The sequence below is a fragment of the Geotrypetes seraphini genome, chromosome 2 (assembly GCF_902459505.1).
Source record: "Geotrypetes seraphini chromosome 2, aGeoSer1.1, whole genome shotgun sequence".
In the NCBI taxonomy this organism is placed as follows: domain Eukaryota; kingdom Metazoa; phylum Chordata; class Amphibia; order Gymnophiona; family Dermophiidae; genus Geotrypetes; species Geotrypetes seraphini.
In genome coordinates, this window is record NC_047085.1 from 258839637 (window position 1) to 258857140 (window position 17504).

At 46.6% G+C, this 17504-nt stretch overlaps 1 protein-coding gene across 1 annotated transcript in view; it reads right to left on the bottom strand.

Annotated features, from left to right (window-relative positions):
* Positions 1-17504, bottom strand: part of PDGFB (platelet derived growth factor subunit B) — a 74858-nt gene that overhangs the window by 12304 nt on the left and 45050 nt on the right. Inside the window, exon 5 of the mRNA XM_033929471.1 lies at positions 6464-6611. Coding sequence (XP_033785362.1) covers positions 6464-6611 — 148 coding nt within the window. The remainder of the gene's footprint in view (positions 1-6463; positions 6612-17504) is intronic.

Below are 17504 nucleotides of genomic sequence, written 5' to 3' on the forward strand. Positions count from 1 at the left end.
GGGAGCCGCAAAGAGGTCTATCTGAGGCGTCCCCCATTGCGTGAAGATTTGGTGAAGGGGGCTGGAATGGAGAGTCCATTCGTGCGGTTGTAGCAGACGGCTTAGTTTGTCTGCTAAGACGTTGTTCTCCCCCTGGATGTATACTGCTCTGAGTAGGGCGTTGTGGCGCACCGCCCAGTCCCAGACTCGTAGAGCTTCCTGGCAAAGGAGGGCCGAGCCCGTGCCTCCTTGCTTGTTGATATAATACATGGCGGCCTGATTGTCTGTGCGAATGAGGATTACCATGTCGTGAAGTAGGTGTTGGAAAGCTTGGAGCGCATTGAAGATGGCTCTGAGTTCCAGTAGATTGATTTGGTGTAGTCTTTCCGCACTGGTCCAGAATCCTTGGGTGCGGAGACCCTCCAGGTGGGCCCCCCATGCATAGTTCGACGAATCGGTTGTGAGAACTTTCTGATGGGGGGGAGAGTGCATCAGCAAACCTCTGGATAGATTCGAAGAGGTCATCCACCAAAGTAGAGACTGCCGAAGAGCAGGTGTGACTAAGATGTGTTTGGATAGTGGATCGGACGTCTGATTCCACTGTGATGCCAGGGTCCACTGGGGGATCCTGAGGTGGAGTCTGGCAAAGGGTGTCACATGTACCGTGGAGGCCATATGGCCCAGGAGCACCATCAGTTGTCTCGCCGGTAGGGTTTGGCGAGTAGACACCGACTGGCAGAGATGAAGAAGAGACTCCATGCGTTGCAGAGGCAGGAATGCTCGGAGTCGGGTGGTGTCCAGGACCGCTCCGATGAAGGGGAGGGACTGGGTGGGTTGTAGATGAGACTTGGAGAAGTTGATCTCGAAGCCCAAATTCTGGAGGAAGTAGGTTGTAGCCAAGGCCGCCGAAGTGACCTCTGGGGCTGACGGGGCCTTGATGAGCCAGTCGTCGAGGTATGGGAACACCTGTAGACCCCTGTCCCGGAGTGCTGCGGCCACTACCACCAGGCACTTTGTGAAGACTCTGGGGGAAGAAGATAGGCCGAATGGTAGCACTCGATACTGTAGGTGCAGATTTCCCACCCGAAATCTGAGGAACTTTCGGGAGGCCAGGTGAATGGGGAGTGTGAGATCCAGGGAGCATAACCAGTCGTTCTGCTCGAGGAGGGGGTATAGAGAAGCCAAAGTCAACATGCGAAACTTCTCTTTGACCAGGAACTTGTTGAGGGCTCGAAGGTCTAAAATGGGTCGCAGGTCGCCCGTTTTCTTCGGGACGAGGAAGTACCGGGAGTAAAACCCTCGGTTCAATTGGTCTGACGGGACCGGCTCGACAGCCCGAAGCTGGAGTAAGGTTTGGACTTCCTGAAGAAGAAGGGTGGTCTGCGTCGAGCTTGAAGGATACTCTCTTGGAGGATGGTCCGGGGGGACCCGGTGGAATTGAAGAGAGTATCCTTCTCTTATGATGGTGAGGACCCATAGGTCCGTGGTTATGGCCTCCCATCGATGGTAAAAAAGATGGAGGCGGCCCCCTATGGGAGAGGCCGAGGTTATGCTCCCGGGAGGGGCGTCAAAAGGGCTGGGGAGCCTTAGGTACAGCCGGTGGCTGAGGTTTTTGCTGAGACTTCTGGGGAGGTTGTCTCTTCGCAGGCTGTCTCGCAGCAGGCGATTGTCTGGGCATGTAACGCCGCTGGTAAATCAGGGGTGGCCTGGAAGGTCGAGACTGTTGAGGTTTGGGTTTGGGCCGCAGGATGGATTGAAAAGATTTTTCATGATCCGACAGCTTCTTGGTAACAGCTTCGATAGACTCATCGAACAGGTCAGCTCCAGCACATGGTACGTTGGCGAGTCTGTCCTGTAGGTTGGGATCCATATCGATTGTACGGAGCCATGCCAGGCGACGCATAGCTACCGCGCTTGCGGCGGCGCATGCCGAGAGTTCGAATGCATCGAAGGAGGATTGCATCAGCTGGAGGCGTAATTGGGAGAGGGAGGCTACCACTTCCTCGAACTCGAATCGAGCTTGGTTGTCTATGAACGGAGTGAACTTGCGGAGTACCGGCAAGAAGAACTCCAGATAGGAAGAGAAAAAGAAATTGTAGTTTAGCACCCGTGACGCCATCATGGAGTTTTGGTAGAATTTTCTACCAAATTTGTCCATCGTTCTCCCCTCTCGGCCCGGCGGTACAGAGGCGTAGACCTGGGAGGGATGAGAGCGTTTAAGGGAGGACTCGACCAGTAGGGATTGGTGGGAGAGTTGAGGGCCCTCGAACCCTTTATGGTGCACGATGCGGTATCGAGCATCGAGTTTGCTGGGGATCGCCGGTATGGAATACGGTGTTTCGAAGCACTGCATGAAGGTCTGGTCCAGTAATTTATGCAAGGGGAGCCGAAGCGACTCCGTTGGAGGGTTAGGTAAATGCATGGTGTCCAGATACTCTTTGGAGTATCGGGAGCCCGTGTCAAGGGTCACATCCAGATCATCCGCCATTTGTCGGAGGAATGATGAGAAGGACAATTGCTCCGCCAGCGTCGGTCTGTGGGACGGGCTGGAGGAGGAGGAGGCCTCCAGGTCCATGGACATCGGGGAGTGGCAAGGAGAATCGGGCACCGATGTCTCCTCGTACTCCGGGCCCCTCGGAGGGGACACCTCTGATGAGGAGTATCCCCTACGTTGCAGTTTTTTCTGCGGTGACACCTCCGAATGGCGTGAGGAGTGCCAGGATGAGTGTCTCGATCGGTGCCCGTCTCGGTGGCGGGACGGGGATCGAGATCGTCTGTGCATCGCATGGTCTCCCGAGGCCCCCAAGTGGATAGGGCTGGAAGCAGTGGATCGCAACTGGGTTTGCGATGCGGGTTCTTGCGATGCTACCCAAGTCTGGTAAGGAGTACGGAAGAACTCTTCCTGACTATGCCCAGGGCTTCGAGTATCGATCGGAGGTCTGGTCCCATGTTGGCGCGGAGGCGTAATGGGTTCTAATGGCGGCATGTCGGTAAGCGAGGCTTGCCGCGTGGGCATCGCCGCCCTCCCCCGTTCGTCCTCGTCGGTTGTCGAGGTCGAACGGTGTGGGGGAGGGGGAGGGGGCGGACCGCCCCTTTGGACCGGTACCGGGAGGTCACCCTGTATGGCAGCGATGAGCCCGGGTCCGATGGTCTGCATGAGCTCAACGAATTGAGCTTCCAGCACGGACCGTAGCGAAGCCGATAAGGAGGGATCCGCACCGAAAGGGGGTCCTCCTGCACGGACATCGCGCTCCTTCGAGGCCGAGTGCTTCTGCTTAGTAGCTTTCGGCACTTTGATGACCATTGGTGGCACTGTGGAAGGAAGAGGTACCTGAACCGAGGAGACCGGGGCAGGCACCGACGTCGAGCTCGTGGATGGTGTCGGGGCGAGCGATGCCGGTTTCACCACACTCGATGCAGGAGGGGTCGATGCCGGTTTCGCCCGAACCGGGGAGGTATCAGATGAAGTGGAGGCTGAGGGATCCTTAGCTGCGTCCATCTTGAACATCGATTCCCACAATAGGCAACGCCGCTTGAATGAGCGTGCCGTAAGGGTAGAGCAAGGCCTGCACGATTTCGGGATGTGGTCAGGGCCCAAACACTGCAAACAGCGCCAGTGAGGGTCCGTGAGTGAAATCGCGCGTTGGCACTTGCTGCACTTTTTAAACCCGGTGATTGGCCGGGACATAGGCCGGAAAATCTCTGCCGCGAGGTCGAAGCCAGTGGGCCTGAGCCACGTGGCCGGCCCGTTCGACCCGCCGGAGGAAATAATCTTCTTTTTTTTTACTGAAAAAGAAAAGTACTGTTAACTGTAATTAAAAGAAAGCGAAAAACGCGGACAAGGCAAATTTAACTGAATTCAGCTAGCGCATGATGAAGTTGAACTTCTCAGCTCCGCGGAAAAGAAAGAACTGAGGAGACACGCCCGGATCTCCGGGTAGGAAGGCACCGGCGCATGCGCGGTGCGGGCATCTAGAAACTTTAAGTTTCTACAAGCAACACGTGCTTGTGAGACATCCGTACCGGGGCTCTGTCTGATGACATCACCCACTAGTGAGAATACCTGCCTGCTTGTCCTGGGATAATATGGGGGTTGCCAGAACCTGTGAGAGGGTGGGACTGACTGAGAAGGAAGGTAAAGTTCAATGAATGCAATTAGATCAATCAACACGTTACACTATCATCTACATTGACCAATCAGTTTATTACATAAATCAAGAAAGAAGGAGAACCAGGACTGTAAAACATCCTTAACTCTGCTTTGACATTTAGGGGCCGATTCTATAAATGGGCATCCCAACTGAAGGCAGCAGTAGGCATCCTACTGCCCTCTGGCAGCCAATCAGGACACATGTTAAAAAAAAAAAAATCTGAGGCAAGCCACCTACACTGTAGGTGTTTGTCACGGGTGCCTTAAGTCATCTGAGCCAATCAGGGCCTTAGGCCCTGAAGGGGACGGCCCACCATTTTGCAGAGGTAGGCCTGTCGGCTGGATGAGTAAGCATCCCTCTGGCCAGCCTTTCTTCATTAAAGGTATGGGGGATGAGGGGGTTGGGGTGGTCTTAGGAGTACAAGGTGTGTATCTGGAGGTTTGAAAGCAGCAGGAGGGAGTGGGCATCCTTCCTGCCGGGCTACTTGGGGTGGTGTTAGGTGTTCCTTGGGGGGGGGTGTGGCGGGAGGGAGTGGGCATCCCTCCTTCAGGGCTGCTTAGAGGGGTGTGTCAGAGGTTCTAGGGGGTGGAGGTAGGAGGGAGTTGGCATCCTGCCTACTGGGCTGCTTCAGGGGAAGGGGGGCAGCGGCAGGAGGGAGGGGCATCCCTCCTGTTAATTTCAGCTTCAAGGAGGCCTGCTGGCTCAGCTGATCAGTGATTTCCTTGTCATGACCATCAGATGGCAAGGGATCCCTCAATTAGGCAGGCACTAATCTGTAATCGGCGCAGTTGACATGGGCGCCAGTTAAAGAATTGGGTAGTTCAGTGAGTTTAGGCATCTGTCCATTAGGACAGACGCGATTCTGTATAGGACACTGGTGTGCGATTCTCAGCCGCTTTAGGCGTCCACTAAGACTGGAATCCTATACAGAATCAGCCCCTTAAGGTCCCAGCTTGCAGCCCTCCAACCATACTGTAGCTTAGCTGCAAGATGACTGTTACCCGTGGGTAACCTGCTGGAACAGGCAAACCAACTTACTGCCACAGGTATGGGGACAAAGACAGTCACCACCCAGTGGAGCAACAAATAACCTTGTCCCTGCAGTAAAGGATCTGCTGAATTGCCTCCCTTCCCATCCAGATCAGCAGCCCCCCTCCTCATGAATCCAGCAGCCTCCCTCTCTCCCCATTGCGGGTGAACAGTCCCCCACCCTCACCCCCAATTAGTTCACTGCCAGGGATTTCATTTATAAAGAGGTCCCCCTTCCAAAGCCAACATGAGGGCTTCCCTCCAATATCAGAGCTGATGTCGAAGGGAAGCCTTTCTGGTCAGCTGGGGATCCCAGTTACTTCAACCATCCTCCTTCCAGCTTGGCTGCTCCTTCTTGTCTTCAGTGCCAGTGGCACTTGTACTTCAAGAGGTGATCATAGAATGGTGAGATAATGAAGGCAGGGAAATGGGCACAGGGGATATACTAGAAAGGAGACAGAGAATGGAGATGCTGAACATGGGGAATAATACATACACAGAGATAGAAGATGGATGGTGAACATGAAGAAAGAAAAAATGTCAAATGGTCAGGTGACCCTGGCAAGTGAGTTAAAAGAAGACAAGAAAAAAGAGACCGGTGCCTGAGGACAACATGATTTGAAGAAAAAAATGACGAGACAACAAAAAGGTAGAAAAATAATTTTATTTTCTATTTTGTGATTAGAATATATCAGATTTAAAATATGTATCCTGCTAGAGCTGGTGTTAGACACAACAGGGGACCGCAAAACCCAGGCCATGCTTCTTTAGCTTCCATCTGGCTTAGGGCTTTCTCTGTCCAGGAGGCAGTTGCCCTAGTTGCACTCCCCTAACACTATTCCTGTCATGTGTGACTGCAGTATTCTGTTAGCATAATATTTCTCTTTAGCATTCTGTAATAATTTGGCTTATTCAGTTTTCTCAATAGTGGAGGGGATATATGTGAAAGGGAGGGGAGACAGGGATTTTGTTGATCCTTGCTCTGTATTATTTGTGTTTATAAAATGACAATTGTACAGAATATTGTTTCTCTTATGCTTTAATAAATTAAGTTCAATATAAAATCATAACTATTCGAGGTTTGTGTGGATGGGATCAGATAGTTTGTGGGGATGGGGAGCTCACGGGGATTGGGCGGAGACCGAGACTGAGCTCGAGGGGATGAGGCAGGGACAGTGTGGAGACAGGGACAAATTTTTTCCCTATGTCATTCTCTACTGCAAATCTGAGGATCTAGGACAAGGCACAGAGGTAAATTACTGGCATATGAGGCTTCATGAACATCATACAAACTGTGGGCTTACCTCGTGCTTCGTGGGACTTGGCCATGGCATGTTGACCAGGAGGTGGGGCAAATGCAACAGGCTCGCATCGGCATGCCAGGTGATCCTCCAAAGTCACAACGACTTTATGAAACATAGACTTCTTACGCACAATCTCGATTTTATTCACCTGTTCAAGGAGAAGCAAAAAGGAAACTGTAGTACTTGCAAAAGAAATGTACCCCCACTAATCACTTCAGTGCTTAGAATCACGAGTCACACTTTAGGTGTACACAAAGGTCTAAATCCCAACTTTACAAATCTAAAACTGAAAAAATGTGCAAATGGCAAACGGGTGGCCTGGGTAAATTTGAGGCAGGACTAGGATGAGACTAAAAAATTAACACATACTCCCCATTTCAGATATATACCTGCTTCCTGGATATCTAGATTTTAGAAAAGTGATTATACTGAAGAGCACTTCCTTGGTCCTGAGCCACCTTGTATTTAGCTGGCCAGGAATGGCTCCTGGTCAGCTAAATAGCACTTACCTGCCTAAACGCTAATATTCAGTGCGAGATAGCCACTGAATATTAGCAGGAAACTACTAGTGGCTAGCTGGCTATGTCGTGCAATTTAGCTTCCTATCTGTGAAATTCAGACCACTGGCTGACAGTCGAGCGGCCAAATAGGGCCAAATATATAACTGATCTATCTATGGCTGCTCTAAACAGCCTGCCAACACTTAATATCTATGTAGCTGGCTCAATTTTTAGTGGCCAAAAATAGACCAAATATTCAATGTCAGTCACCAGAAACGGACCAGCATTGAATATCTGGGCTCAGCACCAACAGAAGGAGTTAGCCCGGCTAACTCCCAGAGTCTGAATATTGGCCCCTGAGTAGCTAATGTCTCCCTCGACAGCAAATCTGGCAAGGGATACTGGGCTCTGTGACAGCTTAGGAAAAACAGACATTTATATTTCTAAAATGCTAACATTAATGCTTTTTCATGTGCCCATTGCTATTTTAGCTCAGCGGCATCCAACCTGAGCCCTCGCCCAGTCGGGTTTTCAGAATTTCTACAATGAATATGCATGAAATCTATTTGCATACAATGAAAGTGGTGCATGCAACTAGATTTCATGCTGACTAGGTTGTGGCCCCCGAGGACCAAGGTTGGACACTCTTGTTTTAGACATTTATAGTAATATAATGGATTCTCCAGCCACTCATAACTGGCACACAAATGTCCATTTCACCATCTACTTTTAGATCAGGCTCAACCTCAGCAGATACTGTTCTAAAATACTAGTGAAACTTGACACATCCCAACCTGGACATCTCAGTTCTGATTTGTATGTCTTTTTCTAAAATGCCACTCCAAAGCAGAAGCACAATCATAACTTCAGATACTGAGGCAGGTGCTGACCTGATGAAAAATTACAGAAGGAAACCTCCTGTGTATAGAAGCAGCTTCCGTAAAGAACAGAAATAAACCCCACAAGGCCAAACTTCTGCTAACTCGAAATCAAAAACAGAAAACGGATCGTTTCCCAAAAAATCCTACCCAAACTAGAATACCTTTAGTATGCAGGGCTATAGGATATTATTTAATGTACTTTTCATTATTTAAAATTAGCACAAAACTCATACCTTTTGTGATCAAATTAAACTACTATTGTTTATCATTTTTGCAAAACCTTTAATCAGTCACTAGACCTTCAAATAATAAACTAGGAGGGTGGTATATCATATGGTGTAAACAGATTTCAGTGCATAGGACCTCCCGAATTTCCCAATTAATAATTGTTATTATATTCCACAAAAGAAAATACAATCTGACCAGGAGGTGGACCACCTGGTAACAAGTGAAATAAATCTGACAGAGTTTTTGGAAGATACTCAGGATGTTATTCAGAGTAGGTCCACCATGGTAATAACGTGCATGAGTGAGATAGATAAAATATTAATTATGAAACTTTACTTTAAAAATAGGTTGATAAAATTTTGTGGAGATTTGGTCAGAATTTTTCCTGATGTCTCAAGAGCTACGCAACTAAGAATGAAAGAATTTTTGAAATTAAGAACGAGAGTCTTAGCTCTTGAGGCATCTTTTTACCTTAAATTCCCATGTAAATGTCTTATTAAATTACAAGATATATAGCATGAAAATATCAAACAGCTACCTCTTATATACTGGTTTCATAGAAACAGGAACTTCTTCCTTGTTTCAAATAGCAGCCTTTATTAACAATCTTCTTAGACCCTCAGCGTCATCACTCAGAACTCAAACGTATCACTGTTCTGAGCTTTACGTGGCAAATCGTCACTGGGTCTGCATGTACTATTTTATAATTTATCAAGAGCTTAATTTATAGTTTTATATAATTTTAAATAGTTTACTTAGCTTTATATGCTGTTATTTCTATTAGTAGATGTCTATATCAAGCAGGGTGTTTCAGCCGACAAGTTTCATGGGGACCGCTTTATCAAGGCTTCACCCCTATTGGACATAAATAGAATAGACAGTACTTTAGCTCCCACTCTTATTTAAAAATCTGAAATATATCCAAACTTTAGCAATATAAAATAGACATTAAGAGTTTATTTTTGCTTACCCTTCTGCTGTCAACCTCCTCGAATACTCTATAGAGGAGCCGGCAGCGTACTACCGAATAAATAACCGGGATAGTCTTAGAAGCCAGGCCTAGTGACGTCAGGAGTCCACGTCAGAAAGTGGGCCTGGCTTCTAAGACTATCCCGGTTATTTATTCGGTAGTACGCTGCCGGCTCCTCTATAGAGTATTCGAGGAGGTTGACAGCAGAAAGGTAAGCAAGAATAAACTCTTAATGTCTGTTTTATATTGCTAAAAAGTTTGGATATATTTCAGATTTTTTAAATAAGAGTGGGAGCTAAAGTACTGTCTATTCTATTTATGTCCAATAGGGGTGAAGCCTTGATAAAGCGGTCCCCACGAAACTTGTCGGCTGAAACACCCTGCTTGATATAGACATCTACTAATAGAAATAACAGCATATAAAGCTAAGTAAACTATTTAAAACTATAAATTAAGCTCTTGATAAATTATAAAATAGTACATGCAGACCCAGTGACGATTTGCCACGTAAAGCTCAGAACAGTGATACGTTTGAGTTCTGAGTGGTGACGCTGAGGGTCTAAGAAGATTGTTAATAAAGGCTGCTATTTGAAACAAGGAAGAAGTTCCTGTTTCTATGAAACCAACCTTGTTAAATTACAAGACATTGAATATGTGTTTTGGGATCCTATTGAATTGCAACAATTTCTATTAGCCCGAGAACAGAAATGATTTTTCCTTATTGTTTTAAATGATTCATTACTGAGAAATTGGTGGATGTAAGATTCCCAAATAGAAGTGAATGGTCATGATTCATATGAATCAAGAACCATTTTTTTGTTTTCTTTATTTTTGTTAGTTTGTAAGTTGCATGTCTCCACATTATTTGTGGGCTTGAAAAAGAATGTTTGTGTTGTATAAGTATTGTTAAAACTTAGTGTAAGTAACCTTTATTCTTGGTATCTTTTGATATTGTAAATCACTAAATTTATAAATAAAAAAAAAAAAAAGGACTTCCCATAACGTATGTTATCCCAAGTCCGTATTCTGTTCAATTTTGAATAATCATTTATACCATGACCTCCTTCCCTTCCTTTAATTAAATTAAATTAATACCTTTATTTTATTTCATTGGAAATGTAATACATTAATAAAAAACTTATTTTAAATTAATATTGTACAATATCATAATTCATCAATTTGCAAAAATGATAAACAATAGTAGTTTAATTTGATCACAAAAGGTTTGAGTTTTAAGATACATTTTGTACTAATTTTAAATAATGAAAAATAAATTAAATAATATCCTATAGCCCTGCATACTAAAGCTAACTCAAAATCAGGCAGATTGAACTATCTGCAGTACATTTGGGGCTAGATTCAGTAAATGACACTGTAGTTACGTATTGGAAAGATCTGCGTTAAAGTCAAATTCTAGGTGCTCCGTGCCAAGCACCCTTTATAGCAGTGTATCGCAAACTGTGTGCTGTGGCAATTAGTGTGCTGCGGCAGATTCCAGCTGTGCCACGAAATGCCAGCGAGGAGGAGAGGCGCTGGCTGACTGCATACAGGACGTACCTCTCACGGCAAGAGGCACATCCTATAGGCAGTCAGCCAGCACTTCTCCTCCTCTCTGCACCTCTCCCTCTCCAGACCCCCCCCCTCAATGGCAGTAATAGGGGGCTCAGGGCCACGCCTGGAGGGCAGCAATGCATGCACGGACATGTCGATGCAATGACATCATGCTCTTGAGACATCATCATGTCGATGTCACACATGAGCATGATGTCACTGCATCAACATCCGTGCATTTCTGGATGCCCTCCAGCCGCAGCCCCGCATTTAGTGTGCCACACTGCTTTACAGAATAGCATTCAGCACTGATTCCTGCGCCCATCTTTAAGTGTAAAGACTTACACCTGCTTGAAACCTGAAGTATAAGTTGAGCAGGCAACCCCAGAATTCAGTAACACAGCCCTAAATATCTGCAATACCCCTGACTCAAGCCTGCCCATACTCCTCCCATGGCCATACCCCTTTAAGCTGTATGCAGTAGTGCTGCCTGATTCAGAGAAAAATATTTTGTTTCGATTCACTGTTAGACACAGCTTTTTAAGTTTAAACATTTTATTTAACTAAGGCAATATCATATCAAAAATTCCCAGCTTCCATCCCCAGCCCCCCAGACTCACCAGCCCCCCTGCCGATTCCCAGCTTCCATCCCCAGCCAAGACTCACCAGCCCCCCTACCGATTCATTTACTTATTTGACTGGATGTGGAATCCCGGGGAAGAGAGGAGAAATGCGGAGAAAGAGCCAGAAAAAAAATATTGTTAGCTTCTGAGGTATGCTGCACGAGGTCTGCTCGCTCCCCCCTCAATGCTCCCACGTCCTTTCGTTTCTTCTGATGTAACTTCCGGTTTCGCAAAACCGGAAGTTACATTAGATGGGAACGAGTCTGGCGGCCGGTGATGAAAAAAAGAATGAACTTCAACTGGGGCTGAATCGGCGAGTCTGGTTTTTTACTGAAACGAACCGATTCACCTGATTGATTCGAATCGTGAATCGGGCAGCACTAGTATGCAGTGATAGAACACCATACAGAGTGCTGCAAATTACTCTATGGATTCGTTTATTCGTGGTTTTAAATTTAAAAGTTTTCATTTTTCAGGCTATTTTAAGCCCTGTAAGCCCCCCCATAAGTCTTATCCTGGTGGTCTAGCAGGTTTTCGGGGCAGGAGTGATCTTCTCACGCTCCTGCCCCATGCAGATCGCTCACAGGAAATGGCTCGAGAGACTATGGGAGCTCAAGGCAGCCAATTCCTGTGAGTGATCTGCATGAGGTAGGAGCGTGGGAAGATTGCTCCTGCCTGAAAACCTGCTAGACCACCAGGTAAGGCTTAAGGGGGGGGGGGGTTTTCAGGGCTTAAAATAGCCGGCGGAAGCGGGGGTTAGGGGCAGAACCGGCCTGAATATTATTCACAGTTTTTTTAATATTCGTGGGCCGGCTCTGCCCTTAAGCAAATACAGAGGGGGAAGTGTAGTGCCAATTATCAGTAACTGATTAATTGCTTATTAATTACTTTGCCTGTGTATCTGCAGCTCCTCAGTATTTCTCCCCTCTTATTACTCCCTATACTCTACCTCCTCCTCTCCTCCCTCCCCTGGAAACGCCATTTGTCAGACAAGTGCCTCCTGTCGGCACCCTTCTCCTCTACTGCCCACTCCCATCTCTTGTCACTTTTACTTGCTGTGCCGCATGCCTGAAACAACCCGCCTGGCTCGTTACGTCAGACTCCGTCTCTGGCAGTATTTTAATCCAGGCTGAAAGCTCACTTATTTGAAGTTTCGTTTAAATCCTAACCCCACCAACATATCTCTCTGCCATCCCTTCTATAGTTCCGTACTACCTCTTCAGCCTCCTCTAATTCCTTACATGAGTTCTAAGTTCCGACTCTTCCTTTTGTCCTCTGTGTCTGTCATAATTAGATTGTAAGCTCTTTTGAACAGGGACCGTCTCTTGCATATCCAATGTACAGTGTTGTGTGCACCTGGTAACGCTATAGAAATATTAAATTGTTGTTGGATCTGGGATCCACACCCAGATTTGGGCGGCCTTTATAAAATCTGAGGGTTGATGCTTTTTTGTGCAAATTTTCAGTGCACTTTCAAATCTGGCACAAAGTTAAGCAAAATATGTGCCTTTAAGATGACTCTTATGCATTCTGTGTGCCTAGATTCAGTTACATTTTTTTAAATCATGAATGTGTAATCTTTCCAAACATTTTCCTGGTCCTAAAAAAAAAAAAAAAAGAGTGAGCACACACTGGAAGCTGTTTGCATCCACCTTCTAGTTTGTAAACCCTTTTCCAGAGTTCTCTTAGGTAAACAACTTCAAACTGAGGGCATGACTGCAGTATTTCACAAACACTTGCGACATCCAGTAATACACTGTCAATGTATAAAAAACCCCACTTTCGATTTTAAGTCAGTGCACAGCAACCCAGAGTTCCCCAGCCAGTACTTCTGTGAATTGCCATGTCAACAGCACAGTCACAAATTACATCACATCCGCCTGCCCCCCCATTCCATAAATGGCACGCAACCAGATGTGCAGTTTCAAAACTAATTGGCTTAATTGGAGATATCAATAATTGGCCTTAATAAACGCCGACTGGCACAAATGAGCAGTTACGTGCGTAACTGGTCTAGGTCCTATTCTATATATAGTGTGCAACTTGTAATGAAGATTCCCCAGAGGCTGGCAAGGGTCCAAACTGAGTAGCCCCTCCTTCTTTGGATACCTTATTATAAAGAAACCAGTGAGTAGTGCAGAGGTGAAAGCAACTGCTAAATGAACTTACCTCTGTTTGGATTATCAAGTTTATTTCTGATGGTTGAAAAGCATATTGACTGGGAGTAGATGATAAAGAAACCAGTAAGCAGTGCCAGAAGAGCCACTGCTGACTAGAATTATCTCTTTGTTTGGCTATAAAAGTTATTTTTCTAAGCTGTGAAAGGTTACAGACTGTGCACTGCTGGTAGAAAGAGGTGATTGGGCTCAGCTAACGGAGGATCCCTTACCAGCCAAAGTAAGCCAATTTGAGCTCTGTATCCACAATCCGGTGAACCCTTATCAAGGTGAGAAATAAACTGTATTGGGAACATGACAAACTCCAAAGGGGGCATGGTCAGGGGAGTAGCATGGGTGGGTCAGGGGCATGCCCAACATTTGGCTAGCCTATGTGCTTATACCAAAATGTGTGGACTTAAGCACAGAACTGTTACAGAATTTGTGCTGTCTCTCAGTGCCTAACTTTAGGTACCATTTTCTGAATCCACCCCTTAGTGTTTAATTACCTCACAGACTAAATATGATATTATGTAACTGTGACATTAGGACTCATATGGGCCAGTTTGATCCACAGTGTGTGGGTGAGTAAACATGTTTTTTTTTTTACAAATCCCGGAACTCCTGAGTACCAATTTGCAGAGACATAACTGGAAGTCAAAGATGTGCAAATTATCAGTGGGCTCCGTAACTCATCAGAAGAAACCTGACAGAGTGGTGTAACCTTTGTGAAACTGCCAGAGAAGCAAACTTATTTTTTAGGAACAGCTTTCGACAATGATTTACAATGATATTCCACAAAAGAATTAAATGTACTGAAATAAACTCTTATCTCTCCATAGAGATGGAAGCATAAAAAAAAAAAAAATTCCAGCAATCTCCATTCCCCTTTTTTCCATAAAAACAGCCTGTTCCACTACTCCCGCACAGCTTCCCCACACGTTGCGGCTTTTCCGATTGTAAAGAATTTCCTGAAAAACAGGCTGCATGCATGCCTTCACTGCCGGACCCTAATCAACTTCAAAACAGGCCACGGCCAGTTCTACTTATTTTTATCCATCACTGTCTGGCAGGAAGTGTTGACTGGGTCAATATTGGCTGAGTGGGTCAGCTAGGTCAGATGGAGAAGCGCATCCTGACAGCACTAGTGATGGGCAAGGAGGTGTTTAGCTTGTCATCTTGTCAGGGTTAAAGGGTAGATATGTACTTTCTTCCTCTGTAGCAGGCGCCACTTGTGCTCTGCTTTACAAAATACTGCAGTGGTATTTGTTTACTTTACCAATCCAGTTTTGGTGGTAATATGTAAGCAGGGGTACCCTAGGAGAAGAAATTATAAAATCTGTAAAATATTAGGCTGTGGAGAATGATGCTGGGAATATGAAATTCTGTGTGTTGTCACCCAAGACTTTAGGAAAACCCCTAAAAAAAACCCAAACAGAAAATTTAAAAAAAATAAAAAATAAACAAAAAACAAAAAACCAACTTATGTGATGGTACCCATGCTGCCCAGCATCTGACGGCCCTGGAAATGTTACAGCTTTTAAATTAAAAAAAAAACAAAACCCAACCATGAATTTGATAAATTAATGTTTCAAAATATTTATAAAAAAGCTTATTTAAATATGCTTGAATTGTAATAGCATCCAAATTTGTCCAAGTGATTATTTTTAAAGTTCATTCTCAGTCAAGTCACAGCAGTATTGTGTGATTCATACCATTTCATATCATATCAACTCTTGTATCCCACAAATGTCAGCTAGGAATCATTGCAACATATACAATATTAGAACTGCTACAGAGACAGATATTACAAAGAAATTTCATACAAGATATCATGCAGGGGACTGCATGGGAAAGGTAGTGGCATGTATGTGACATGAATGGCACAATTAGAATCACATGAACTGCATCAAACAAGAAAACCAATACCACCACCAGGACTGCATAAGCTCCCCATGACCTTTGTTGACTTATGTCAGCTGAGGGAGTGTCCCCACACCATGCCCACCAAGGCCAGTGTAAATTGGCATAACTAAAGTGCACATAACAAGGAGGAAAACTGGATTGGTGGAAGTGCATGTCATTCTTCTTTTTTGGGCAGTAACTGAGAGAAATAGCAAGTTAGGTTGTTTTTGCGCGCAATGGCCCTGGGATGGGCGAGAAAGATGCAAGTATGGTGCATGCCGCAGACTGATCATCATGTGTAGTGCCTTTGAAAAACCTAGATTCTTGCATTTCCTGCTTAGCATAATGAAAGCAGTGAAACTGTTCCAAAAAAAGTAGGAAAATATAACATTTAAAGAAAACCAACAAATTACCCATTGAAACAGGAAAAATAGATGCATTCAAAAAACAGTAGATCTACTGGGCATCTCGCTACCACTGAAAACATTGCCACTGAATTTGCCAACTGTGGCCCAGATAAACTAAAACCAGAGATAGTCACTAAACCTGTTTTAACAGCTTTATCGATGATCACATTTGAAACCCAATGCAGAAAATGGCTCACCGCCTGTTTTCTGCATGATTGCTCATTCCTCAATCCGACCATACAAATAAGCTGATTAATATTAAAATGCCATGTAAACTAGTAAAGTGATTGATGCGCTAACATGGCTTCCCGATGTGCTAAAAAAGTGATCATTTAGTGATCTTAAAAAAAAAAAACTGACTGGTCAAGACCAGTCGCTTACCTGTCTAACTTTCTTAATGGGCACAGATGCTGTGCATATTACACATGCACAATAGCTGCCCCATTAGAAAAAATGCACCCCACTCCCCTGCCAATGATGGCCCTTCCCGACAAACCAGCACCAAGAACTGACACACACACACACAGCAGAGAAACATCAGGAGGGATGCCCACTCCCTTCAGGCACCCCCCCCCCAAAAAAAAAAAAACCCCACCAAATCCGCTACTCTCTCCCTTTCCCCCTGAAAAAAAAAAAAGCAGGAGGAAAGCCTACTCCATCCTGCCACCAGAGGTTCCCCGAACCCACTCACCCCTGTACCTTTTTAGAGAAGTTAGAGCGGGAGGAAAGCTCAGTCTATCCCGATCATAGGCCCGTCAGTTCAAAATGGTGGGCCTTTCCCTCTCCGGTGCATCGGAGTCCAAGGCCCTGATTAGCTTGACTGAGTGGGCATCCCTCCTGCCAATTTTCTTTCGTGGGGGGGAGCATGGCATAAAGAAGTGGGGCATTCCTCCTGCCATTCTTGCTGATGCGGGGTGGGGGTGGTTCATCGGGGAGAGCCGTCAGAGGGGGGGAGGGTTCTTTGTTTTATGTTTTAAATGGGACAGATATTGTTCGTGTGCACATTCACAGCATCTGTGCTCATTAAAAAAAGATTTACCGTATTTTCGCGGATATAACACGCGCGTTATACGCGTTTTTACGTACCGCGCATACCCCTCGCGCGTTATATGCGTGAGCGCGGTATACAAAAGTTTTTAAACATAGTTCCCACCCCGCCCGACGCCCGATTCACCCCCCCAGCAGGACCACTCGCACCCCCACACCGAACGACCGCTCGCACGCGCTCCCACCCGCACCCACGATCGGAGCAAGAGGGAGCCCAAGCCCTCTTGCCCGGCCGACTCCCCGACGTCCGATACATCCCCCCCCCCCGGCAGGACCACTCGCACCCCCACCCCGAAGGACCGCCGACTTCCCGACAATATCGGGCCAGAAGGGAGCCCAAACCCTCTTGGCCACGGCGACCCCCTAACCCCACCCCGCACTACATTACGGGCAGGAGAGATCCCAGGCCCTCCTGCCCTCGACGCAAACACCCCTCCCCCCAACGACCGCCCCCCCCAAGAACCTCCGACCGCCCCACCAGCCAACCCGCGACCCCCCTGGCGACCCCCACGACCCCCCACCCCCCTTCCCCGTACCTTTGGTAGTTGGCCGGACAGACGGGAGCCAAACCCGCCTGTCCGGCAGGCAGCCAACGAAGGAATGAGGCCGGATTGGCCCATCCGTCCTAAAGCTCCGCCTACTGGTGGGGCCTAAGGCGCGTGGGCCAATCAGAATAGGCCTTGGAGCCTTAGGTCCCACCTGGGGGCGCGGCCTGAGGCACATGGGCCCAACCCGACCATGTGCCTCAGGCCGCGCCCCCAGGTGGGACCTAA